Source organism: Garra rufa, chromosome 22, assembly GCF_049309525.1.
Source record: "Garra rufa chromosome 22, GarRuf1.0, whole genome shotgun sequence".
Classification (NCBI taxonomy): Eukaryota; Metazoa; Chordata; class Actinopteri; order Cypriniformes; family Cyprinidae; genus Garra; species Garra rufa.
The window spans coordinates 13666483-13693569 of NC_133382.1; the positions used below are offsets into that span (position 1 = coordinate 13666483).

At 35.5% G+C, this 27087-nt stretch overlaps 2 protein-coding genes across 2 annotated transcripts in view; one reads left to right on the forward strand and one right to left on the reverse strand.

Annotated features, from left to right (window-relative positions):
* ppp1r16a (protein phosphatase 1, regulatory subunit 16A) overlaps window positions 1–8880 on the forward strand; it is a 33758-nt gene extending 24878 nt beyond the window's left edge. The window contains exons 10-11 of the mRNA XM_073828774.1: window positions 69–231; window positions 3227–8880. Coding sequence (XP_073684875.1) covers window positions 69–231; window positions 3227–3712 — 649 coding nt within the window. The 3' untranslated portion in view covers window positions 3713–8880. The remainder of the gene's footprint in view (window positions 1–68; window positions 232–3226) is intronic.
* A 12548-nt stretch (window positions 8881–21428) lies between these two features.
* adam11 (ADAM metallopeptidase domain 11) overlaps window positions 21429–27087 on the reverse strand; it is a 56456-nt gene continuing 50797 nt past the window's right edge. Inside the window, exons 23-26 of the mRNA XM_073827858.1 lie at window positions 26119–26287; window positions 25905–26019; window positions 23910–24000; window positions 21429–21474 (exon numbers count right to left, since the gene is read on the reverse strand). Coding sequence (XP_073683959.1) covers window positions 21429–21474; window positions 23910–24000; window positions 25905–26019; window positions 26119–26287 — 421 coding nt within the window. The remainder of the gene's footprint in view (window positions 21475–23909; window positions 24001–25904; window positions 26020–26118; window positions 26288–27087) is intronic.

The window sequence follows — 27087 nt, forward strand, 5'->3', positions numbered from 1 at the left end:
TTAATTGTGATAATAAAAAACTCTCTAAAACTGTTTGTTTAAACTTTTTGTGTGTTTTTTGTTTATAGTAAAGTAGTTAGGCGCACCAGTGTGAATGAGCGCAGCAGTCTGTACCGCAGAGAGCATCAAAAGGAAGCCAAAGTGTGGCAGGAGAGGGGAAGACAGACAGATGCCCTGGATGATGATGAAGACAGACAGACTGATGCAGAACTGAACCTGCACGCTGCACTGGTGAGAAATTACCTTAAAAACATTGATAAAACTTTACAATAAGGTTCATTATTTAACATTAGTCAAGTACATTAGTTAACATGAACTAAGAATGAACAATACTTCCACAGAATTTATTAATCTTAGTTAATTTCAGCATTTACTAAGTCATTGTTAAAATCAAGTTGTGCTTGTTAAAATTACTTAATGCACTGTGAACTAACAAGAACAAACAATGAATGACTATTTTATTAACTAACATTAACAAAGATGAATAAATAGTGTAATAAATGTATTTTTCAAAGCTCCTTCATGTTAGTTATACATTAACTAATGTTAAAAAATGACACCTTATTGTCCAACACTAGGTGGCTCTATAATGTTTTTTGATTACAACTCCAAAACCTTCTATTGCCTGGAATATTTTTGATATCACATAGATAGATATCCCATGGTCATATGGATTTAAGTTTTCATCTGTATTTTTACATTTTTATAAACTTGAACTTGTTGGCCAAAACATTTGCGCATGTGGCCCATAATGACTAATTAGCTTATATCTTATGAACACAATGTTTAAACTTCACTAAGCTTGGTGCAAATTAACAAAAGGATATTTTGAGGAAATGTGCCAAATTTCATATACTTCTATTGCTAGGGAGTATAACTAAAGTATGTGCACATCTAAAACTTTAGGCAGGTGCTCGATCACATGAAACACCTTACTGTCAATAAACAAAAATCAGCACACTGCCACTAATGCTCTTAAAAATCACTTTATTAAAATCACAAAGTTTCGACCCTAAGCTCTTCAGGCAAACAAGTGATCAGAAGAGTACAATTTTATATATATATATATTGGTTATTGTTCTGTGGTGGGTTTTTTTTCTCTTTGTTTTCGGTCATTGGATGATTGGGTAATTAGTTTGATGAATCGTATCTGGTGTGATAGATCATGTTGATAATTTTTTTTACTTCTGATCACTTGTTTGCCTGATGAAGACCTTAAGGTCCAAATGTTGTGATTTTAACAAACTGAATAGTGTGTTGGCAGAAATACAACCAGAAATACCAGAAATTACAATAAAAATTTAACTGTACAGTATACGCAGGATAATATTTTGTAATATTTTCCATTTCCCAACTGCTGCAAATTGCTGCCTTTGGCTGTATTGAGTTTAATGATTTTGCAAAGAGTAGAATGATCGTGTAAAGCACAAACTAATCACGTTTTGTTGCAATTATGTTTTTGTCTTATACAGTATCTCACAAAAGTGAGTACACCCTCTCACATTTCAGCAACCATTTTAGAATATCTTTTTTTTTTTGCAGAGGACAATACTATAGAAATGAAACTTGAATATATTTTAGAGTATTTAATGTGCAACTTGTATAGCAGTATAGATTTACTGTCCTCTAAAAAATAACTCAACATACAGCCATTATTGTCAAAACAGCTGGCAACAAAAGTAAGTACACCCTAAGTGATAACAGCAATATGTTGTTTAACCATGCAAAGCCACGTGTCCTGTTCATCATGTTAATGTTTTTGTCTGCTTGACAGGACCATACAAAGTTGTGTATCTTGTATTAGAGCAGTTAAAATTTGGTGCTTTGAGTACAATTCTCTCATAGTTAACCACTGGGTGTTCAACATGGCACCTCATGGCAAAGAACTCTCTTAAGTATTTGAGAATTAGAATAGTTGCTCTATTCTAATTCTCACAAAGATGGCCAAGGCTATTAGAGGTTCAGTAACACCCTGAAACCGAGTTACACTACAGTGGTCAGGGACATATAGAGGTTTTTCAAGACGGGTTCTATTTGGAATAGGCCTTGCAAAGGTCGATCAACAAAGTTGAGCATTCGTTCTGTGCATCAGGTGCAGAACCTGGCTTCAAAAAACAGATGCATGAGTGCTGCCAGCATTGCATTAAATGTTGCAGAAGTAGAAGGTCAGCTTGTCAGTGCTCAGACCATACGCCGCACACTGCAACAAGTTGGTTTGCACGGGCGTCGTCCCAGAAGGGAGCCTCAGCTGAAGCTGGCTCACAAGAAAGCCTGCAAACAGTTTGCTGAAGACAACTTATCCAAGGTCATGAATTACTGGAACTATGTCCTGTGGTCTGATGAGACTATAAGATTAACTTGTTTGGCTCAGATGGTGTACAGCATGTGTGGCGATGCCCTGGTGAGGAGTACCAAGAAAATTGTGTCTTGCCTACAGTCAAGCATGGTGGTGGTAGCATCATAATCTGGGGCTGCATGAGTGCTGCAGTACATTGAGGGAAACATGGATTCTATTATGTACTGTACATTTTGAAGCAGAACACGATGCCTTACCTCCAGAAACTAGGCTGAACAGCCAACATGATAACAACCCCAAACACCAAGATGATGGCTGCCTTGCTGAGGAAGCTGAAGGTGATGGAGTAGCCAAGTATGTGTCCAGACCTGAACCCTATTGAGCACCTGTGGAGCATCCTCAGGTGGAAAGTGGAGAAGCACCATGTGTCTAACATCCAGCAGCTCTGTGATGTCATTATGGAGAAGTGGAAGAGGATCCCAGCAACAACAGTCTAAATGTGACACACATACAGTAAACCCAAGTGTTGTTTGCTCCGCTGAACATAATCGCACATTTGTGATGACGTAATTTGAACGCAAACGCGCCAGGGTTCGACAGAATCAAGTTGAGTGTGCAACCAGACCAATGCTGCAGGGGGGCACCAGGAACAAGCGAGCCCAGGATCAGACCGTAGCAAATGAGCCCAGTGTATCAGCCACCTTAGGGTGTACTCACTTTTGTTGCCAGTTATTTTGACAATAATGACTGTATGTTGAGTTTTTTTCAAGGGAGAGAGAAATATATACTGCTTGATGACTCCCTCGATGAGATATACTAAAATTGTTGCTGAAATGTAAGGTGTATTCACTTATGTGAGATACTGTATATACAAAGATGTGACTTGACCATCCCTTGTGAATTTTCTTGTACTTGTCTCTTTTGGTTTAGGTGTCCGGCTCTAATGCAACCCCTGCTCCTCCATCAGAGGTCAGGGAGGTGGAAAATGGAGCTCAGGTTTTGGGCAACGGCAGCACAGCCTTATTTTCTTCCTCACTTCCAGGAGAACTCCAGGGCGGGGGCCGCAGGGACCGCAGTGCCTCCTATCAGCTCACTACGGATTCGGCTTCTGCTGGTGGGGACAGCATGAGCAGAGAGAGATCTCACCACACGCTCGCAGACCTCAAACGACAGAGAGCAGCAGCTAAACTGAATAAACATCCAGCACCTGCTATACCCCTGTCTGCAGACCCTCAAGATGAGGTCATACCTGAAGGACCCCAGGGACCCCTGGAGTCCCCTGAATTAGTACAACAGGATGTGTCCACCAGTGCAGTGTACTTTACCCAAGCTAGCGGAGATCCTCCTCTGCTGAAGCTGAGAGCACCAGAAGAGGAGACGACTAATACAAAAGAGCCATGCTGTGGACTCATGTAGAAGCAGCGGACGGACACGTTTATTTTCGTGATTGTGCAGTTCTTGTGTACTACATGGACAAACTAAAATAATCAGACAGGTACGTGGAAATGAGTTTTATGTCTAAGTCATGCTTTCTCTCACGATGGCTCATGAACTGAGTAAACTCATGTTTTCAACACTAATATGAATGATAGCAGATAAAAGAAATTTATGATGGACTATACAGCTTTCTAAGTGGATAACCGAAGAAATCAGAAAAAAGAAGACCAAAGTGCTCACATTTGAATACATTTGATGGATTAATAGAATGTTTTGCAGTATTTCACTCAAGCGTTTTATTTTAATTAGTTGTTATGGTCATTAAAGTTTCAAAGTATTGACTCTGCTCAATACATAGAGAAAAAAAACTGACACTGAGCACTTTACTTGACCAAACTTTAGTCTTCATAACTTTGATGGATATATTTGTAGAAGTATATTAATCACCAAAAAGCACATTTCAATTGCACTGATCAAAATAAAATTTTATTTCATTAGCGGTTTTGCTGCAGTCTTACAACTAGCATGCTTGCTCTTGTTATTCATTCATACCTAGTTGCACCATTTCATTATGCTTACTGCTTTCAACACCCTCATATCCCAGCATCTGTCTACATTGTTTATTGCCTTTGAGATTGAGACTTGTTAAGCTTGTTTTAATATAAATAAATAATTTGCACAAAGGTGAGTGTGCCTTCAGATAATTAAGTTTACTTCGAAACTTCACATAAGCATAAAAGCAGCATTTTTTTTCACACTTTTATTTTTGTTCATCACAATTTGTTGTAATGTATGGAAGCCAGTTTCTGCCACTAAAAAAAAAAAACAAATTTTCCCAGAATTGTGAGATGTAAACTCGCAATTTACCCTTCGCAGAGAGCTTGATTGACAGGCGATCTGACCAATCATAATGCTGAATCTGCCATTTTATCCGAAAACAAACCAGACAGGAGAGTAGATTAACTTTGATGGGCTTAAACTTGAAAAATTGTCTATTGATATCTTTCTGCAATTGGAATAAAATATTTTCTGTTCATTTATGTTTATTTCATGCTTTAAGTAAATCGAAAAGACAATCAGTTCATGTGCCGTTTAAACTGAGGCAATACAGTGATTTGTCACAACACATTAAGGAGCCACAAAACGGAATTTATTGTTTGAATTTTTTAAATGTACAAAATTTGAAAGCTAAGACCTTGTTTCATACCAGAACCTGATCTGTCTTGTCTGTCGGCACGTCGTCCGTTTCTTCTTTGCTCCGCATTGTATTTTAAAACATGAGAGCATTCAGCATTCGGCATTGTTTGTTGGACATAGCAACAGTAAGAAAAGGGTCAATTTTGAGTCAGAATTGCGTGATTTAAAGTCGAGAAACAAAGTCTTAATTGTGAGTTTTTAAACTCACAATTGCAAATTATAGTCTAATTTTGAGGGGGGAAGACATATGTTCTCAAAACTGTGAGTTTATATCACAAAACACTCAAAGACAAACTCACAATTCTGAGTAAAAAGTCAATTGTGAGATAAACTTGCAATTCTGAGAGTCAGAATTGTTAGTTTTTTTCTAAGAATTGCAAGTCTATGTATTGCTATTCTGACTTTATAACTCACAATTGTGAGTTCATATCATGCAATTCTGAGGAAAAAAGTCAGATTTGTGAGTTCATAACACCAGAAATGCGAGTTTATATCTCACAATTCTGAGAAAAAAGTTTGAATTGCGAGAGAAAAAGTCTTAATTAATCTTTTGAAACGGGCATCCATATTATGCGTCAAATAAATACAGTAAATGCTATTTGGTCTGAATACCTTCTAGCAATTCAGTGTAGAAATTTGTTTTATTTAAAAATAGAAAATAAGAATTCAACTCAAATTTTCAAATTTGTAATATTTTACTCGCATAGTGGATAGCGGATTTGTAGCTGGATTGGAATTTCTTTAATAATTTAGAGCATTAAGAGGGTTAGTTTCTAAAATGTATTCCAAAATGAGACCCTGGACCACAAAACCAGTCTTAAGTAGCACGAGTATATTTGTAGCAATAGCCAAAAATACGTTGTATGGGTCAAAATGATTGATTTTTTTTAATGCCAAAAATCATTAGGATATTGATTAAAGATCATGTTCCATGAAGATATTTTGTAAATTTCCTACTGTACATAAATCAAAACTTAATTTTTGATTAGTGATATGCATTTCTAAGAACTTCATTTGGACAACTTTAAAGGCAATTTTCTCAATACTTTTATTATTTTTTTTGCACCCCTTAGATTCCAGGGCCCGTATTCACCATACATCTTAAGGCTAAAAGCAGCTCATAACTTGCCAATTTAGGAGAAAATCTTAAAAATAGTGGGTGTGTCAGTCCTAAATTTAGGACTCCTAAATTTTTGCTCTAAAAGTATTTCACAAAGCGTTTTAGTGCTAAAACTAGCTCCTAAATCTGTGAAACATTAAGAGTAGTGAGAAGGACTCCTAAATCACTAAAACCAAATCCCAACTATCCTAAAATGGCTGTTGCTGGCAATCTGCACACATAAGTTTTCCCACTGAACTTTTTTGGTTTTGGAGGTTATCCCAACTCCAAATTTTCCTTTGATTAGATCCTTTTTTTGATTAACAGGTTGGGCAAGAAGTAACGGCTGTTCTTGCGTCCAGTTTGGTTTTCTTTTAAGTTTGCATATCTTACTATCAGCCATGATTATTCTGTTCTGTTAATAAAAAGGCTGTTTATATTCATATCAGCTAATTGTTTATGAGAAGCACACATGTAAAAGGCTAACAATCAGCTGAACATATACTTGTTTAATTAGTGACACTTAGCCTGCAATCTTTTTGAATGTGGCAACATTATATCACACTCTACAGTATTTCTATGAACAAATCTCTGACAGAGACTCCTCCCCTATAGCCAATCACTGTGTGCATAGTTAATAAGCATGCTAACATCATCCATAGCAACGAGGTCAACCCCGCCCTTACTCTCAGCTTAAGACCTCTCTCTATTCCTTAGTAAAAGTTTGTCTCAGCAGCTTTGTTAATAAGTTTTAGGAGAGAACTTTTACTGCTATTTAGGAGAACTCTTAGTGCTAAGATAAAATGTTTTGTTTTGTGAATACGGGCCCAGATTTTCAAATAGCTGTGTCTCGGCCAAATATTGTCCTATCCTAACAAACCGTACATCAATGGAACGCTTGTTTATTCAGTATAAACCTCAATTTCTAAAAAACTGAATATTATGACTGGTTTTGTGGTCCAGGGTCACAAATATGATTTGTAACATTCAGGGTCATTGCACACTGGGTCCAAAATTTTCATATGCGTTTTTTCAGATTCGTCATCTTTTCCTATCAAAATGCTTGCTACGGAGGTGAAAACGCAGAAAATCTATGACGGGCAAAGATTTCGGAGGCAGTGTGTAAATGTGATTGACAACATGAGGTTGTATTTTTTTTTTACGTGAAAATTTTGGACGAAACTTTCGGACTTAGTGTGCATTGACCCTAATTATTGTAATCTTTATACTTCTGGATTATATCTAACAAGTAATTTGATGTGATGCCAAGATGACGTAGAACAATTCACACATGTGAATCAAATATTCAAGCTGCAACCTCAAAAAAAAAATATTGAGAACTTTAATTTTTGGAGTTCTCATTTTTGCTGTAAAATGGACAGAAAGGTGTGCAGACCAAAACGTTTTATTTTTTGGGATTTATTGTATTTTCAATTCATGATTTGCAGCAAAGTGATGAAAAAAACTAATAGGCCTGTGAGATTTTTTGTTTTGTTTTCTTTTGTTTTCTTTCAGGATGGTAGAAAGTGTGATGAATGGTTTATACATTTTGTCCATTTTGAAGTTATTGAATTATCTGAACGTACACATAGCAACTAACTAAACTTGCCAGGATCAAATTAAAAGCTTACACCATTACTCCATTATTCCTTTTTTCGTTTTTATCCATGCTGAGAAAAACTCACTCTCAAAAGACAGATATGCATATGTACATGTTAGAACCATTAAATATCATCTGTATTTAATTTATGGTTTAAAAAAGGAAAAAGGAATGGACACAAAAGTACAAGAACCAGTTTGTTTTAAGATATGGTGTAAGTCACTGGTTAAGCTGTTTAGTGAGTTGTGTATTTTTTCTTCAGTGAGATTTAACTAGAAACACTTTTCGTAATGATTGGCAGAAACATGGATTACTTTCAAAATATCTGAAACTTTAGTATTTTGAGGCTTAAGTTTAATACTGCAATAATGTTACTTAAGTTAACATCTAATAGCTTTGTGTAAATAATGAACATTTTTTTTCCATGATTGCACAAGTCTTGCAGGTGCGAAATAATGTTTACCTGTTCTGATCAAGTGTTCTATTTCTGTATTGATGCTCTAGTTCTAAAATGTCAAGAAAATTTGTCGGTGTCCTAAATGCAACTGCAAAAGAGTTTTGTTCTATGAGGTTTGGCTTGGTAGATTTATTATTTTTTTCTATATTATAATAATAGCAATAATTCACAACAATTTAGCGACATCCAATCTTTGTTAACTGGAGTCTCTTTTTGTTTCAAACTATGGTCTGTAAAAATGCTTTTATTGATTTCATTGATTTTTATTATTATTATTATTTATTTAATGAACTTTGTAAACAGTTTGTGTGATGTTTAGATGTGTTAGGATGTATAGATTCAATGAAAAGCAGACACTAAATGACATTATTGAGATTACATGAGCTTTATGAAACATTTCACATTTATTAAATATATCCTGATCAATTGGGAATTATCTATAGGCAACTTTATATTCTAGAATACTTGATAAAAATGTGTCACTGGGTGCAGTGGTCTATTTGGAAGTCTATATTTAGTATAAACTGAAACACTTTTTCAGGGTTATTTATTTTGGCATTTTTTGTATATTTGAACTTGAAATTGAACTTGTGTAATCTGAACTCCATGAAATATTTACAAATATTTAATCTTGACATGCACACTGCATAAACACTTTACTAGCACTTTTCAAATTGTGAAATGCCTTAAATGTTTTTGGACATCCGTTTTGTACATTTCTATGTCATCTACTTCTGCTGTTAAATTTAACACTGATGTCTGTAAATATATTGAAAGAATAAACCAAGTTTGAATAAAGTGCATACTGAAATTGTTATAAATCAGTTCTCGAGACATTTTCAATGTTTTCATATTGAATTTGAGTTTGTCCAAAAATATAGCAAATTTTATTTGTTGTATTAAAAAAGGGGTAGATGTTGTGAACCTTCAAACTAGAAGATTTGTCTTTATAAAACCCACAACCCTTAAGTTTTAAAGCCTACAATCAGGAGTAAAATCCTAAATGTAGCCTAAACAATCTACACCATGTTGCATAACTTTAATGTCACCACAATAAACTTAGTCCTTATCTAAAATTTACCTGAAAGTTTGAGTCTAAAATCATGATTACACAGTGAGGCATAGTGAGTAGATGAATTTTCCTTTTTGGTGTGATGAAATGTCACACATAATCTCTGTTGTCCCATTTACAGTGAGGGATAAAATTATTTGATCCCCTGCTGATTTTGTACGTTTACCCACTGACAAAGAAATGATCAGTCTATAATTGTAATGGTAGGTTTATATTAACAGTGAGAGATAGAATAGCAATAAAAAAAATCCAGATAAACGCTTTTCAAAAAAAGTTAAATGAGTGAAATAAATATTTGATCCCCTATCAATCAGCAAGAGTTCTGGCTCCCATGTATCTTTTATAGCCTACAGGTAACAAGCTGAGATTAGGAGCACTCTCTTAGAGGGAGGGCTTCTAATCTCAGCTTGTTACCAGTATAAAAGACACCAATCAGATTCCAAACTCTCCACCATGGCCAAGACCAAAGAGCTGTCCGAGGATGTCAGGGACAAGATTGTAGACCTGCGCAAGGCTGGACTGGGCTACAAGACAACTTGGTGAGAAGGTGACAACAGTTGGTGCGATTATTCGCAAATGGAAGGAACACAAAATAAGTCAATCTCCCTCGGTCTGGGGCAACATGCAAGATCTCACCTCGTGGAGTTTCAATGTTCATGAGAACAGTGAGGAACTACAGCCAAGAACTACACTGAAGGATCTTGTCAATGATCTCAAGGCAGCTGGAACCATAGTCACCAAGAAAACAATTGGTAACACACTATGCCGTGAAGAACTGAAATCTTGCAGCAACTACAAGGTCCTCCTGAAGTTTGCCACTGAACATCTGAATGATTCAGAGAAGTACTGGGTGAAAGTGTTGTGGTCAGATGAGACCAAAATCAAGTTTTTTGGCATCAACTCAACTCACCGTGTTTGGAGGAGGAGGAATGCTGCCTATGAACCCAAGAACACCATCCCTACCGTCAAACATGGAGGTGAAAACATTATGCTTTGGGGTGTTGGGGGACATGACAGGACCGCATCAAAGGGACGATGGACTGGGCCATGTACGGTCAAATCTTGGGTGAGAACCTCCTTCCCTCAGCCAGGGCATTAAAAATGGGTTGGGGATGGCTATTCCAACATGACAATGACCCAAAACACACAGCCAAGGCAACAAAGAAGTGGCTCAAGAAGAAGCACATTAAGGTCCTGGAGTGCCCTAGCCAGTCTCCAGACCTTAATCCCATAGAAAATCTGTGGAGGGATCTAAATGTTCGAGTTGCCAAACGTCAGCCTCAAAACCATAATGACTTAGAGAGGATCTGCAAAGAGTAGTGAGACAAAATCCCTAAACTCCATGAAATATTTACAAATATTTAATCTTGACATGCACACTGCATAAACACTTTACTAGCACTTTTCAAATTGTGAAATGCCTTAAATGTTTTTGGACATCCATTTTGTACATTTCTATGTCATCTACTTCTGCTGTTAAATTTAACACTGATGTCTGTAAATATATTGAGAGAATAAACCAGGGGCCTCATTTATAAAGACTTGCGTAAAAACCATCCTTGATTTTATCTAAGAACTTTTCTGATTTGATCGTAAGAGCGATTCAGAGAAAACGAACGTACCACGAAATCCATGCGTACGCCAGTCATTCGGTTATAAATCACAAATGATCGTGGAATTGTGTGCAGCTGAATGTTCCGCCGTCGAAACGCCCCTGCTTAATTAATTAACATATAAAATGAGCTCATTCCTAAAGCAAAAACTCTGACAATGGCAAGTAAAAAGGAGCGCAAGAAATCAAATTATAGTGAGGCTGAACTATCTGCAATACCAGGCATTACCACAAGGAAACGGTCGTACGCCAAGCTGGAATCTGACGCGGAGATAAGTACTTTTCCACGTCAAAGACGGTTTTTATAAATCTGTACTTTGATGTGGATTTGATCGTACGAACACTCTAAGATCAAATCAGTGCGTAAGAAAGTTTTATAAATGAGGCCCCAGGTTTGAATAAAGTGCATTTGCATACTGAAATTGTTACAAATCAGTTCTCAAGACATTTTCAATACTTATAATACACAATATTGAATTTATTGAGTTTGTCCAAAAATACAACAAATTTTATTTGTTGTATTAAAAAGGGGTAGACGTTGTGAACCTGCAAACTAGAAGATTTGTCTTTATAAAATCTACACCATGTTGCATAACTTTAATGTCACCACAATAAACTTAGTCCTTATCTAAAATTTACCTGAAAGTTTGAGTCTAAAATCATGATTACACAGTGAGGCATAGTGAGTAGACGAATTTTCCTTTTTGGTGTGATGAAATAATGTCACACACAATCTCTGTTGTCCCATTTACACTGAGGGAAAAATTAAGGTCTCCAGACCTTAATCCCATAGAAAATCTGTGGAGGGATCTAAATGTTCGAGTTGCCAAACGTCAGCCTCAAAACCATAATGACTTAGAGAGGATCTGCAAAGAGTAGTGAGACAAAATCCCTCCTGAGATGTGTGCAAACCTGGTGGACAACTACAAGAAACATCTGACCTCTGTGATTGCCAACAAGTCATGTTTTGCGAAGGGGTCAAATACTTACTTCACTCATTAAAATGCAAATCAATTTTTAACTTTTTTGAAATGCGTTTTTCTTGATTTTGTTGGTATTCTGTCTCTCACGTTTCAAATAAACCTACCATTAAAATTATAGACTAATCATTTCTTTGTCAGTGGGCAAATGTACTGTAGCGTAAGCAAATGTCACTTATCTAGAACCTAGTTGACAGAGGAAAATGGATAGATGGGATTGCTGTGTTCGTGTTTTACTATCTTTTACTATCACTGGATGCTTGGCTAATTGAATTCTCCTCCCCTTATTTAGAAGACCCTCCCACTAATTATCATAAGTCTTCAGGGATTGGCTCACCAGAAACAGTCAATAAAAAGAGCCCAGTGGAACTAAAAAAGTTGCCTTTTTCCACATACTTAAAACCATTTATTAAAAACAATGCAAGAAATGTTCAAGTCTTTATTTAAGCTTAATAACTTGCAAGTGTCTTGTCAACATTCCCAGTGTGTTCTTTTTTTCTTTTCAAGATTAAAAAAAGAATTACATTGCATCTTGTCTCTGAGAACAGGAACAACATTTCACTCACACGCATGCTAGAGTAGAATCTATTTTTACATGGCAATTGAGAGGACAAAATCAATGATGTGTCTACCTCTCCTTCATTCAGTTTGTTTAAGCTTCAGATGAGCTATTACAATATTTACACACAGTCTCACACCCCCGGAAGACATTTCTCCAGGAATCCTTATGTTTTTATGGCAGTTGTTATACACAAATATACAATAAAACATTGCTACTCTTGAATACTCTTGAAGTTTTATAACTACATATTGATACACAGTAGATACTTGTATTCGTGAAATTTGACAAATCATGACAAAAGTTGTGTCTAGTACATTAGTTTTTTGCATACAGACAATAATAATATACATAAAAGAAACATTGTTCTGCTCTGTTGCTGTTGGCATGAATTTCATCATGAATTACACCTGATACATTCTGAGAAATTCCCTATTGAAACATTAGCGATAGAAACATTTTTCAAAACAAGCTTTGATTTGCTGGCAGCATGTTCATTACAATATAACAAATCATCAAGCAAGTCATGGAAATTAGATAACTGCTGTTACCTTTTTCTGGGATGTTTTTTTTCCTACCACAGTGCTAATTGATGTTAATGAGATTAATTACAAACCACCAGAAATGAGATAGTGTTGCATCATTGAGGAAAATTCTTATTTGCAGTGAGCTTTAGCTGAACCTGATTACTCAGATATCGTTTAACCTACCCGTCAAACAGACTGAAAATTACTACGCAGTATAATATTTCCGTAATAACTCTTTAAAAATCTATAGTTTAAAATTGCTAAAACACTGAAACTCAGTGAATGAAATACACAGTGATTGGAATGAAATGTTGGAATGTGACTGAAGGCAATACCGTATCGGCTACGTTAATAGATTGTCCTTAATAATTCCTCTCAGCATCTATCAAATTGATGGTTTGTTAACAGAAGAATTTCAGTGGCCCATGCAAACCAAAATATCAACTGGCTGAAACCGGGGCTCAAAATTTTGTAAGTTGGACTGCACTAGATCAAAAGTACAGAACATGTCCCGTTCACATTGCAACAATATAGAAAAAAAAAATCACCCAGTGAGAATGTGTGTCATTCTTTGGAATCTTGCACATGCTTTATATTTGGTGTAGATGAGTGATCATGTTTTTAAAGGATCCATTATATTTACATTATGAGAGAAAACATGACTGTAAATGTATATATATACCGTATACTATGTATATATACTTTGGGCAGTGTGTGTGTGTGTAATATATTTGATATATTTGAGTATAAGTCTCTAACCTTAAATTTGCGAATACTGTATGTTTAGACCCAATTTTTGGTCTAAACGTAAATGTAATTCTTAACATCCCGCATGAATACATTTACCACTAACGTAACTTTTGGAACAGGCTGATCATTGGTGAATGTAACTCTGCTGAAATTAAGGTAATTTTGAAGGCACAAGAAAATATGAGAAAACATCATTCTGAACTGAAGCAACAAATATTGCTAATTTATCATTATATGATTCTACTAAAAGCAAAGGTTGCATGATCATTAAAATGATTATGATGATTTGCAAACATGTGGCCAGGTGTTCAGTTTGTATGGAAAAGCACACACATTCCTGCTGATCATATAGATATTTAAAATCTCAGAAGATTTTTCCGACCTCATCAGATTGCTGTTAAACTAAGTATCCACTGTGTACTACTCACTTTATTAGTAATAATATTAATAAAGGTAATATAAAAGAGAAACAAGCCAGTAAGTGATTACTGGCTCATTCCTTTTCTATAGTACCTTTATTCAAGTTGAAAAGCTTGAAAATGTTTAAAGGAAGTAATTCTATAAAAAGGTATTAGACTTCTATAAATAGGCTCTGGCTAGTTTCTTATTAAGTACCTTATTAAGTATAATTTGAATATTTATACAAGAGCATGAACAGCTCTTCATTATGCTTGGAAATAAAGAGCTAAAGTTAGCCAGGAGCGACTGCAGGTTAGTTTACATGAGGGTGTCAGTTTTTTTAATTTATTTATACATATGATGCATATATTGAATTAAATTGAGTGAATCATTTAGAACATCAGAAAATTCTTTAAATTCATTGCTAATACTTAACATTTTCCCACGATTCCTGAAGGATAATGTAATTTAAGAACTGGATTTTGTTAGTTAAAGGGTTAGTTAAAAATGTCCATCTGTACAATTTTAATTTGAAAATTGCATCTGAAAAACATAAAAAAAAAAAACAAAAAAAAAAAAACATTCTGACTGTATAAATGAAAAGCTGTTCCAGCGCCTTAAACTTCACTGATGTCAACACATTCAGTCTTATTTCCTGCTGGCTGTGCGCGAGAATAAGTAAGCAGCATGAAGCCAAAATGTTGTTTCCTGTGATTATGATTTATGCATAGGGTCATTCCTGGTATCCGGTGCCTTTTGTGTCCCTGGTAAAGCTTAATGTCTTAAATTGTTGAACAATATACATTGTAATAATGAACTGCCAGATACGCTTTTACATGAAACAAAGGGACATGGATTTTTTTAAGATATACACAATGTCTATACATTAAAATCATAAGTCTTTTAAACTGTTATTCAGTTGTTCCTAACAGGGCAGACTTTTGACTTTTTTCATAATTGCTTCAATTTATTAGTAACACTTTATGATACTATATGTTGACTATAAGTAACTTAAATACATGTTAACTTATTCTAATAATCTTAACCCTTACCCTAACCTAAGGTTCTGTTAATACACTAATGAGAGTTAGTTGACATACAGTGATGACCAAAATTATTAGAACACTAGTATTTTCACCTAAAAAATGGTAACTAATATGCTTAAGTGTGTCAGTAGGAAATATCAGTTTACATTTCAAACATTCATTTTGACATTATTTGCTATAATCCAGCGAGATTTTTGTTTGCACAAGGAGTCTGACAATAATCAGTGCTCCACACAGAGATCTGATCTCAATATCATCCAGTCTGTCTAGAATGACATGAAAAAAGAACAAACTGAGACAGACTAAATCCAGAAGATCTGTGGCAATGTCTCCAAGATGCTTCAAGAGACAAGCTACCTGAAAAACTATGCGCACCTAAAGTGCAAAAAGGCAAAAGCTACTTTAAAAGCAAAGGATGGTCACATAATGTTGATTTAATTTAGTTAATAGAATGTAATTGATGAAGAAAATCTATTTATGCCATTGTTTCGACAGCATCCTCATTTTACAACATTTATAACAACTTTTAACAGTACTGTAGCTTTGCAGGTAGGTTTCTTGAAGCATCATAGAGACATTGCCACAGTTCTTCTGAATTAAGTCTGTCTCAGTTTGTTCCGTTTCTTCAGTTCATTCCAGACAGACTGGATGACGATGAGATCAGATTTCTGTGTGGAGCACTGGCTGTTGTCAGACTCCTTGTGCAAACAAAAATCTCACTGGATTATTACAATGAATTGCAAATTGAACGTTTCAAAATGTAAAGTGATATTTCCTACTGACACACTACAGCAAAAGATAGAAATAACTGGCTTAAACCATTTTTTAGCTGGTGAAAATACTAGTGTTCTAATACTTTTGGCCACCACTGTAAATGCAAAATTGTTTATAGTTAGTAGAATGCCTGGATTGTGAAAATAAAAAGTAAACAATACATTTGCCTGAACTTGACCAAATGAATTTTTTCAATCATTTTACATATCCTTATGATTTTTAAAAAAACGGTTTCATTCGCTAATTTTATGATGTTCAAAAGTACAGAATATCAGAAATGACCCAGTAAATTCAAACGGTTTTTCTTCCCTGGAAAATCTTGCTCATTTCTGAATTGAAATCTAATTTAGAAATACTGTATGCCCATAAAATAGAAAAACAAAACGATCAAAATTTATCAATAAAAATATCAGTAACACTTTACAATAAAGTTTATTAGTTAACATTAGTCAACTATTTTAGTTAACATGAACTAAGAATGAACAATACTTCTACAGCATTTATTAATCTTAGTTAATGGTAATTTCAGCATTTACTAATGCATTATTAAAATCAAAAGTTGTGTTTGTTAACATTAGTTAGTGTTAATTCACCCAAAAATGAAAATAAGCCTATTATTTACTCACCCTCAGGGCATTCTAGGAGTATATGGCTCTTTCAGTCGAATGCATTCAGAGTTATATACACCTAGGATGCCTTGAGGGTGAAAAAATAATGGGCTAATTTTCATTTTTGGGTGAACCTACCCTTTAAAGCACTGCAAACTAAACAAACAATGAACAACTGTATTGCTCATTGTTTGTTCATTATAGACACCTTAGTGTTACCAGTAAATGAAATTAAAGTAAATTAAAGTAAATTTAAAGTGCAATTGCATCATTTGAAATGATAAACCCTTCATCCACATTGATACGTGTCAGTATAAAGTCCAATAGTACTTTGACATTAGCCAGGAGATCATAAAGAAAAAATTATAATTTAGTGCACCTATAGTGGAAAAGATTATAGTAACATAAAAATGACTGGAAATATGACTTTTGTGGCTTAGTTTGTGGTTTTACCCATTACTGTTGACTGTATATATCAGTGTCGGTACAACGTTATTTTAATTCTAACCCCAAAAATGTATTTGTGCTTATATCTGACTGTGTTATTAATTTCTACAGTCAAAGGGCAATATAGTGCTGTCATATACATTATATACATACATATTTATCCTCACCTCAGCATTCAAACGGTGTTCCACTTATTCTTAAGATTTACAAATGATATATAATACATATTTTACTAAAATTACTTTGCCTTGCCTCACTCAGCAATGTGCTTATGAAAAGTATAACTACATTAAACGCATACAAGCAATGTCTTATTTTTTGTTATGTAAAAGTACATTCATATGGTTATGCATGATTTTAACTATTATAGATGATAGTAAAAGCAGCAAGATTATAGATATCAGACTAGCATGAGGGTAAACGTGGAATGCTAGCAGACATTCCATTGCAAGAGAATACATTGTTTTGGGATTTCCACTGGGACATCCATTAATATTTCCTCCAAAATGTTTGGGGAAGACAAGACTATGTCTATCCGCATGGAATGGAGGGTTCTTGAAAAGTCTAGGGTTCTCAGTGCTAAAATTATTATACTTTAGAATCAATGATTAAAAAAAAAGTTTAAGATGGTCATGCATAGTGACTGTTTCAATAAATGTGATAGCTCTCTGATTAGGACCACTATTAGTGAATTACATTTTTGTAATAATTAAACTATATTTAAGAAAGCTGAACAGAAAATCCTGACTTGATTTATCTACCTGAAGTGAAGTGTCAAGATTGATCTTCATGGTGCTTTTTTGGTCCTTTTTTGGAACACAACAGTGTGAACTTCCTGCTAACATCTCTTTTGTGCTCCATGAAAAAAGTCATACAGTTTCGATATGACACGAGGGTGAGTAAATTGTGACTTGTCCAGTTTCTGTGCTGGGTTTAAAGGCCCAAAACCCATTACAAACAACATCAGTAAAACTGAAATCAGTTTAAAAACATTACCATGGGATGTACTGGAGTGTTTCTAGGCAACAGGTGACAGGCAGTAACAAGAAGTCAGAAAGACAGGACAGAGTGACACTGGAGTTTGGTGAGAGAGTGGAAGACATCTGTAGTTTCTTCTGTTTCCCTCAACGTTTAAAGAACACAGTGCAAAAGCACGGGAGAGCAGATGGCATGCTTTATCCCCCTCCAGATCTGAAGAATAGATATAGAAAGAAGGGAAAATAAAGGAAGAGAAACAATGTTAAATGATACCACTCACTGTATATTGTTTGTATTCTTTATTCGCATATGAAACAAAGGCCATATGAGTAACTTCAAATCAAGAAGTCCCTGAAGCAATGGCAAGGGTCATTTGTATTTTGCAGTAAGAATGAAAACTGAATATACTTGTGTTGTATTTTAAATAATTTCTGTAAAAAGAGCCAATATTGTAACTGTTAATTGAGGAATTTAGTATTTTGTTTTGTAGAAGTATTTCAGAATACTTCTAACAGGATATAAGCCGAGGAGACAAATTATTACAAATTTAAACAATATTCCCACTAAAAGTTTTTATTAGAGAAAGAAAAAATGTTGAAACATGCAATATTTCTTAATAAACTGGTATAAATTGGCTATCATTTTTTTTAAATTGTAAGTACATTATAATGTATCTCACAACAGAAATGACTTGCCACATTGATAAATAAATAAATGTATTTATTTTAATTCTTTCAAATAATTAAATTATTTTTTCAAAGAGTATATATGTATATATTTAGCAAACATGAAATAAGCGCTCATGAAGAGCAACTGTCAAGTCAGAGGAATCGATATGAGAATGAGGGCCTGGTATGTTATCAAATTGATTGTAAAATGACTAAAATAGATTTGAGGTTATTGCATAGCACAGTCAACACATTTATGTAGACACTGCACTCATATTGGTAAATATGAGCAAAACAGGCTCATATGAAATGATCATTATTATTATACTTATTATTATTATTGACTTTTTGTTCTCTTAGTGTGTCAATTCGTAAACATCTAGCTTTTCATTTGTTAATTACATTAAAAAATAAATATTTATGAAACACTTCTAAACTTTTTTGTTTTTATAATGTGTGCCACAATTATTGATACCTCAAGAACTCCTTATGAGTAAAAATCTAACTGAAGTATATATATTCATATTGAATGTTTTTCAAATTTTAGAAAATAAAGTTTTAGTTGCAAGCGACTTCCTGCTGCACAAATCAGAAAATTGCTGAAAAGAAAATAGTTCAGTGGTTCAAATGCCCATTTACAGTATGTCACAAAAGTGAGTACACCTCTCACATTTCAACAAGCATTTTAGTGTATCTTCTCAAGGGACAATACTATAGAAATGAAACTGGAGTCAATGTGCAGCTTGTATAGCAGCATAGATTTACTGTCCTCTGAAAATTACTAAACATACGCAGCCATTATTGTCAAAAAACCTGGCAACAAAAGTGAGTACACCCTAAGTGAGCTTGTCCAAAGTGTCAATATATTGTCTTAGCACCATTGTTATCTGGCACCGCCTTAATCATCCTGGGCATGGAATTGACCAGAGCTGCACAGGTTGTTGCTGGGATCCTCTTCCACTCCTCACAGAGCTGCTGGACTTTAGACACATGGTGCTTCTCCACTTTACGCTTGAGGATTCCCCACAGGTGCTTAATAGGGTTCAGGTCTGGAGACATACTTCGCCACCCCATCACCTTCACCTTCAGCTTCCTCAGCAAGGCAGTTGTCATCTTGGTGGTGTGTTTGGGATCGTTATCATGTTGGAAAACTGCCGTTCGGCCTAGTTTTTGGAGGGAAGGCATCATATTCCGCTTCAGAATGTACAGTACATAATGGAATCCATGCAGCTCCCCAGTACCAGCAGCACTCATGCAGCCCCAGACCATGATGCTACCACCACCATGCTTGACTGTAGGCAAGACACAATTTTCTTGGTACTCCTCACCAGGGCATCGCCACACACGCTGGACACCATCTGAGCCTTATAGTCTCATCAGACCACAGGACATGGTTTCAGTAATTCATGCTCTTGGACATGTTGTCTTCAGCAAACTGTTTGCGGGCTTTCTTGTGAGCCAGCTTCAGATGAGGCTTTTTTCTGGTACAACGCCTATGCAAACCGACTTGTTGCAGTGTGTGGTGTATGGTCTGAGCACTGACAAGCTGACCTTCTACTTCTGCAACCTTTAAAGCAATGCTGGCAGCACTCATGCATCTGCTTTTTGAAGCCAGGTTCTGCACCTGACGCACAGAATAAGTGCTCAACTTCGTTAATCGACCCTTGCAAGGCCTGTTCCCAATGGAACCTATCTTGGAAAACCACTGTATGACCCTGACTACTGTAGTGTAACTCGGTTTCAGGGTGTTACTGAACCTCTAATAGCCTTGGCCATCTTTGTGGAGAGCAACAATTCTAATTCTCAAATCTTCAGAGAGTTCTTTGCCATGAGATGCCATGTTGAACATCCAGTGGTCAGTATGAGAGAATTGTTATCACTTATGGTGTGCTCACTTTTGTTGCCAGCTTTTTTGACAATAATGGCTGTATATCGAGTTATTTTCAGAGGACAGTAAATCTATACTGCTATAAAAGCTGCACATTGACTACTCTAAAATATATCCCAGTTTCATTTCTATAGTATTGTTCCTTGAAAAGATATACTAAAATGGTTGCTGAAATGTGAGGGGTGTACTCACTTTTGTGAGATACTGTAAGTGGACAATGATCCAGAGCAATGAAGGTTTTGCTATGGACACAGCAGTTCGCTATCTTAAACCACTTATAAACCTGTGGGAAGGACTAAAGATAAGAGTCCACAAGCATGACCCTTTGAATATTTAAGATGTGAAGAGATTCTGTATGGACAAATAGTCTTTTATCTCTCACTTGATATTCATCAACCTTAATACGCATGACAAGATTATCATGACAAAGCGTGGCTGCAAAATGAAAGAATGGCTCTTTTGATCGTGAAACATAAATACTTTTTTATAAATGTTTCATCATAAGATTGTTTTTCCCCTTTTAATTATTTTTATTAAAATAAATGTTAGATTTTTGTGAATATTTTAAAAGATCAAAGGATAAATGAGAAAATTTTTTGCTCATATATACCAAGGTGCATTTGTGGAGGAGGCTGTATTAGCCTCAACAATGTGTGCAATAAAATAAAAAATTTAAAACAACAAGATATTTTATATAAAATAATGTTCAATTAGTGCATCAAAGCATTATAATAAATACCAATTAACAATCTTGTCTTTGTAAAATAATATATGTCCATACCTCAGTCATGCCAAAGTTATTGTATTGGTAATCCAATGAGTTGTGCATTATAACCATGTAATGGAGTTTGGGAACAAATGTGATGTGTATTAATTGATATTTAATGAAATGATGAAATGAATCTGTAATTACGATATTGCAAACATTTAAATAAATAAAACTTAAAGAAACTAAATGGGCCTAGTTTTCAGGCAAAGACTTGAAAACAGCTGGTGCAATGTGTGCTACTGTAGGTGGACATGGGTGTAAGACATCACATGTCTTGTTGAGCAGGGTCATACCTTCCTCTTCTGATATTTCTGTTTTTAAGAAACAAAACAGAGAGAGAATAAATGAGATTAAATTATACAAAATAAAATGTCACATTAGAAACGCTGCTGCATTTCCCATAAAAACATAATCAATACATTATTTACTATAAATAAGCCTATAAATAACAAGGCAATGCAATCATATAAAAATACTTTCCCTTTCTTTAAAGCCATATGCTAATAAAGCAATAATAATTGGTCCCAGGTGATTTATCATCTAGCAGTATTTCATATTCATATTAAGTTTGAAATTAATAAAATATTAATATTTTAATTAATAAATCAAATATATGTGCTTACACTATTTAAATTTGTTTGTCTACTACAGACTTTCATCCATTAGGATTATATCATTACATATTAGTGAACTGGTTCATTGAAACAAACTGTCTGAAAAAAAAAAACCTTTAACTAATGTAAAACTAACCATGTTTTATTTTTATTTTTTTATATATATGCAAATATGCTAACCAAACTTATACCTCTATTGGACCCACAAACATTAATTTAGAATGGTTTATAGGTTACACTTGCCACAATCCTGAGAGTGACACATACAGGTGCATCTCAGTAAATTAGAATGTCATGGAAAAGTTAATTTATTTCAGTAATTCAACTCAAATTGTGTACTCATGTATTAAATAAATTCAACGCACACAGACTGAATTAGTTTAAGTCTTTGGTTCTTTTAATTGTGATGATTTGGCTCACATTCAACAAAAACCCACCAATTCACTATCTCAACAAATTAGAATATGGTGACATGCCAATCAGCCAATTAACTCAAAATACCCGCAAAGGTTTCCTGAGCCTTCAAAATGGTCTCTTAGTTTGGTTCACTAGGCTTCACAATCATGGGGAAGACTGCTGATCTGACAGTTGTCCAGAAGACAATCATTGACATCCTTCACAAGGAGGGTAAGCCACAAACATTCATTGCCAAAGAAACTGGCTGTTCACAGAGTGCTGTATCAAAGCATGTTAACAGAAAGTTGAGTGGAAGGAAAAAGTGTGGAAGAAAAAGATGCACAACTAACCGAGACAACTGCAGCCTTGAGAGGCTTGTCAAGCAAAATCGATTCGAGAATTTGGGTGAACTTCACAAGGAATAGACTGAAGCTGGGGTCAAGGCATCAAGAGCCAACACACACAAACAAGGAATTTGGCTACAGTTGTCGTATTCCTCTTGTTAATCCACTCCTGAACCACAGACAACGTCAGAGGCGTCTTACCTGGGCTAAGGAGAAGAAGAAATGGACTGTTGCCCAGTGGTCCAAAGTCCTTTGTATTTCATTTGAATACCAAGTCTGGAGGAAGGGTGGAGGAGCTCATAGCCCAAGTTGATTGAAGTCCAGTGTTAAGTTTCCACAGTCTTGTGATGATTTGGGGTGTAATGTCATCTGCTTGTGTTGGTCCACTGTGTTTTTTGAAAACCAAAGTCACTGCACACGTTTACCAAGAAATTTTAGAGCACTTCATGCTTCCTTCTGCTGACCAGCTTTTTAAAGATGCTGATTTTATTTTCCAGCAGGATTTGGCACATGCCCACACTGACCAAAAGGACCAAAAGTTGGTTAAATGACCATGGTGTGCTTGACTGGCCAGAAAACTCACCAGACCTGAACCCACAGAGAATCTATGGGGTATTGTCAAGAGGAAAATGAGAAACAAGAGACCAAAAAATGCAGATGAGCTGAAGGCCACTGTCAAAAAAACCTGGGCCACGCCGAATTAAGGCAGTAATAAAAGCAAAAGGAGCCCCTGCCAAGTATTGAGTACATATACAGTAAATGAACATACTTTCCAGAAGGCCAACAATTCACTAAAAATGTTTTTTTTATTGGTCTTATGAAGTATTCTAATTTGTTGAGAATTGGTGGGTTTTTGTTAAATGTGAGCCAAATCAGCACAATTAACAATTTTAACTACTTCAGTCTGTGTGCATTGAATTTATTTAATACACGAGTTTCACAATTTGAGTTGAATTACTGAAATAAATTAACTTTTCCACGACATTCTAATTTATTAAGATGCACCTGTATAAACACTGCTTTGTTTTTGGAATTTTTACTTCTTTACTTTCTGTACTTGACCATTTATTTAATCAGAGTTATCAGAAAACAGCTTTTTGTCAACACTTGACACTAAACAGTTTAGGGTGGAGGAAATACTTTAACTGAGTTGCAGATGTTAAAATGTGATACTCCCTGTTCAGAAAGAACAAACATACATAGGAAACCCCTATGAAAAACAAAGAAAAATCCCCCACACTACCAATTATAAAAACGCTTGTAGAAAAAAATGTGAAAAATACTTCCAGAACCAAGTCTACTGAAAAAGCAGAAAGTGTACTTTTACGAGTGAAATAACAGAAAAGTGCTACTTGAACAGCTTTTTTCTTGCAATAATTGTGGATGTCTTACTTGAAGCCCCAGCCTGTTCCACCCAGTACTATAGCTGCCAGCAGTATCGCTCCTGCTATGGAGCCAATGATGATGTTTGTACCACTTGGACCTGTGGACAGACAGAGATAAAAAAATGCATTTGTCACTGTGTTTCAGTTATATTCTTCTTACATATTTTTAATTATGACTTTTATTTTGTCATGTGCTTTCATTTTTAATAATAGGTTTTAGTCTAGTCCTTACTTTTTTGTTTTCTTTATTAATTGCTTATTAAAGGTCCCATATTGTACACATTTCTGGAGGTTTATTTTAGTTGTTGATGTCCTTAAGAATATATATTTGCGGTATAAGTGTCAAAATCCATCTCAATATATTTTTACAGCTCCTTTTTTAGGAGCTCTGTCAAAAACAGGTAGATTTTGGCCCATCTAATTAATATTCATGAGCCTCTCTTCTGATTGGCCTGTTGTTTTCTGAGTGACGCACAGCCAGGCCAACCACAGTTAACTACGTCATGTATGCTTTAGCCGAGCCCAGAGCCATACAGAGAGAGAGCCTAGCCTGCTGATACTCAACAGGATATTTCAGAATGATCATTAATGTTTTTTCTTTTTCAAACACCGAATGCAGTAAGCTACATAACTGTTGCTTTAGTAAAGCCCCTTTCACAATGCGCGTTGATTCTGGAAAATTACGGGAACGAGCGCTGTGTGAACAAAAGCCAGAACCATAAAGGCAGTGTTGTAGTGATGATGCACGTTATCATGCGACTCTTCACAACGAAAAAATACGTGCAAAGTGGAATGAAGTGGCGATCAGGCAGAGCCAGCTCCTCACTATCAGCGCTGAAGCACAGTTTGTTCAGGTTAGTTTCAGTTTAGTGAAACGTACGCGTCGCATTACATCTCACATCCAAACGTCACATGTCTTTATGTGAAAACAACTGTGAATGAACCAAATCAAACAACTCGGGAACAAATCATGGGACACATTATCCGTGTATTTACCGGAATGGCTGTGTGAAAGAGGGTGGTGACTGAAGGCGGTGACTGAGTAGATCGGACGTCACATCTGTACGGAAGTCACAGCGGCTCGTGAAAATGAACAGCTACTTTAAGCAGGCTGTGTGCAGTTTACTGTGGATTGACTGCTTTGAAACTCATATGGTAGTTACATAGCCCCTAGACCTCAGTTATCATGAAAAAAGCCAGGAAATTTCGATTTTGACAATATGGGACCTTTAATACCTTTATTCCACAAACAGTGGAGGGCTCATGCTCTCTGGAGAAGGATGCAGTGACATCTTGTGGTAACATTTGTTTTGAAACTTACAAACCTGGTACCTCAAAGGCAACTGATGTCTCTCATTATATGCATTCACTTTGTAAAACAGAACTCCACATCTGGATAGTCTGTATAATTATTTGAGCTTCTAACCTTCCGAATCTTACAAATGACTGATGGTTTTGCATATGCTTATAAGTTAGTGGTCACAAAACATTTTGAAGATACTACATTATATCAAGTTTTTTCATGGCATCCACATAAACAAATAAAAGCTTTCTGCATGGGACACACCAAAATAAAATCTTCCAAATATGTTGCAAACTGACCGATAAGACGCCAGACGCCATAATCTTAATTGTAACATCTACATTTTTTAGATCCAAAGTTGTCAAAAATCTGTTAAAATTAATTCACTAACATTAAAAAGATTAATTAAAGGTTTATGTTAGTCGGTGCATTAAATAATGTTAACTAATTAGACTTTATATTAGGGAATTATAATAGAGTATAATATGTACACAATTAGTATGTATGTTATGTACCATATGTATGTTATTTTAATTCAAATGTACCCCCTTTTAGAGCACAGTATATTCAGTTTGTGTTAAATAGACACATGAGGCCCTTAACATTGCCACTGAACATGCTAGTATTCCATTCAAAACACAAGCTGGACCAACTAAAGCCCACCCAACTAAACACCCATTTGACTGAATGTGACTGAACCTTTGTACTTTTCGGGACCGTCTGGAGGCTGGGGGTCTGGAATGGGGTCATACACACTGCAGTCCTTCCCAGTGTAGTCTGCATCGCAGATACACTTCACCTCATTACTGCACGTCTAAGACACAGAGAGATAGAGAATGTCCAGATAAGCCTAAAGATGGAAAAAAAAGAGAAAATCTTGGCTCACACATTACAGTATATCAAACTAGCTCACCCCATGATCAGAGCACTCGTGAGAAGAGGACGACCCGGGACAGGATGACAGGTTAAATGTGGTGACTGCCAGACAGCGATGGTCAAGGCACATCATATTAGGACCACATGGCGTGCCGTCCTCTACGTACCCAAGATCAGTGCCATCTTCCAACACTGCATGACCCCCACTGAATATACACAAATAACAGCTCAGTGTTACACACAAAACACACTGCAAAGCATGTTTATTTTCTAACACACAATTGAGGCAATTTGTAATTATTTTTGTATAGATTTGTACAATCTCATCTGTATGTTTTCTGCAGTGGTGGCAAGTACTTGAGTAAAAGTACATATACGCATAATAAAACATTACTCCAGTAAAAGTAAAAGTACTCCTTTTTCAATTTTACTTGAGGGAAAAGTACTTGTAATTTGTAAAGTCATTTTTTTTATGTACTTAAGTAAAAAAGTACTGATAGATTTATTTAGCAACTTTATACAGGCGACGTAATTTAATGTTATATTAGCATATTTTTTGTATAATCCTACTGCTCAAAATACCTTAAAGCTTGTTTTGCAGAACATCACAGTTATATAAATGAGAATAAGGACTGAAGTTAGGAAGAACATTAAGGAAAATATAATTAAATTTTCATAATTATTTTTTCTGTGTCTGTGGTGTAAAAACACTCCTGACCAAATTCCCCCAGAGGGCATCACTTTCCACTTTGATAATTACTGTAGTTACCATGTGTCACAGTTCTGTCTGTTTTGTCATTGGTTTTTCCCATTTGTCTTCCCCCTGTCATTTTGTGATCATTTGGTTTAGTCCTCGTTTGTGTAATCACCGTCACCTGTCTGTAATTATTAGTCTGTCTTTATAAGTCTGTTTGTTTCCTTAGTTCTCTGTCAGTCCTTAATGTTACTCGATGTGTGTGAAAGCTCCCTGTGTTCCTGCCTGTTCCTGCCTTGTTCCTCTTGGAGA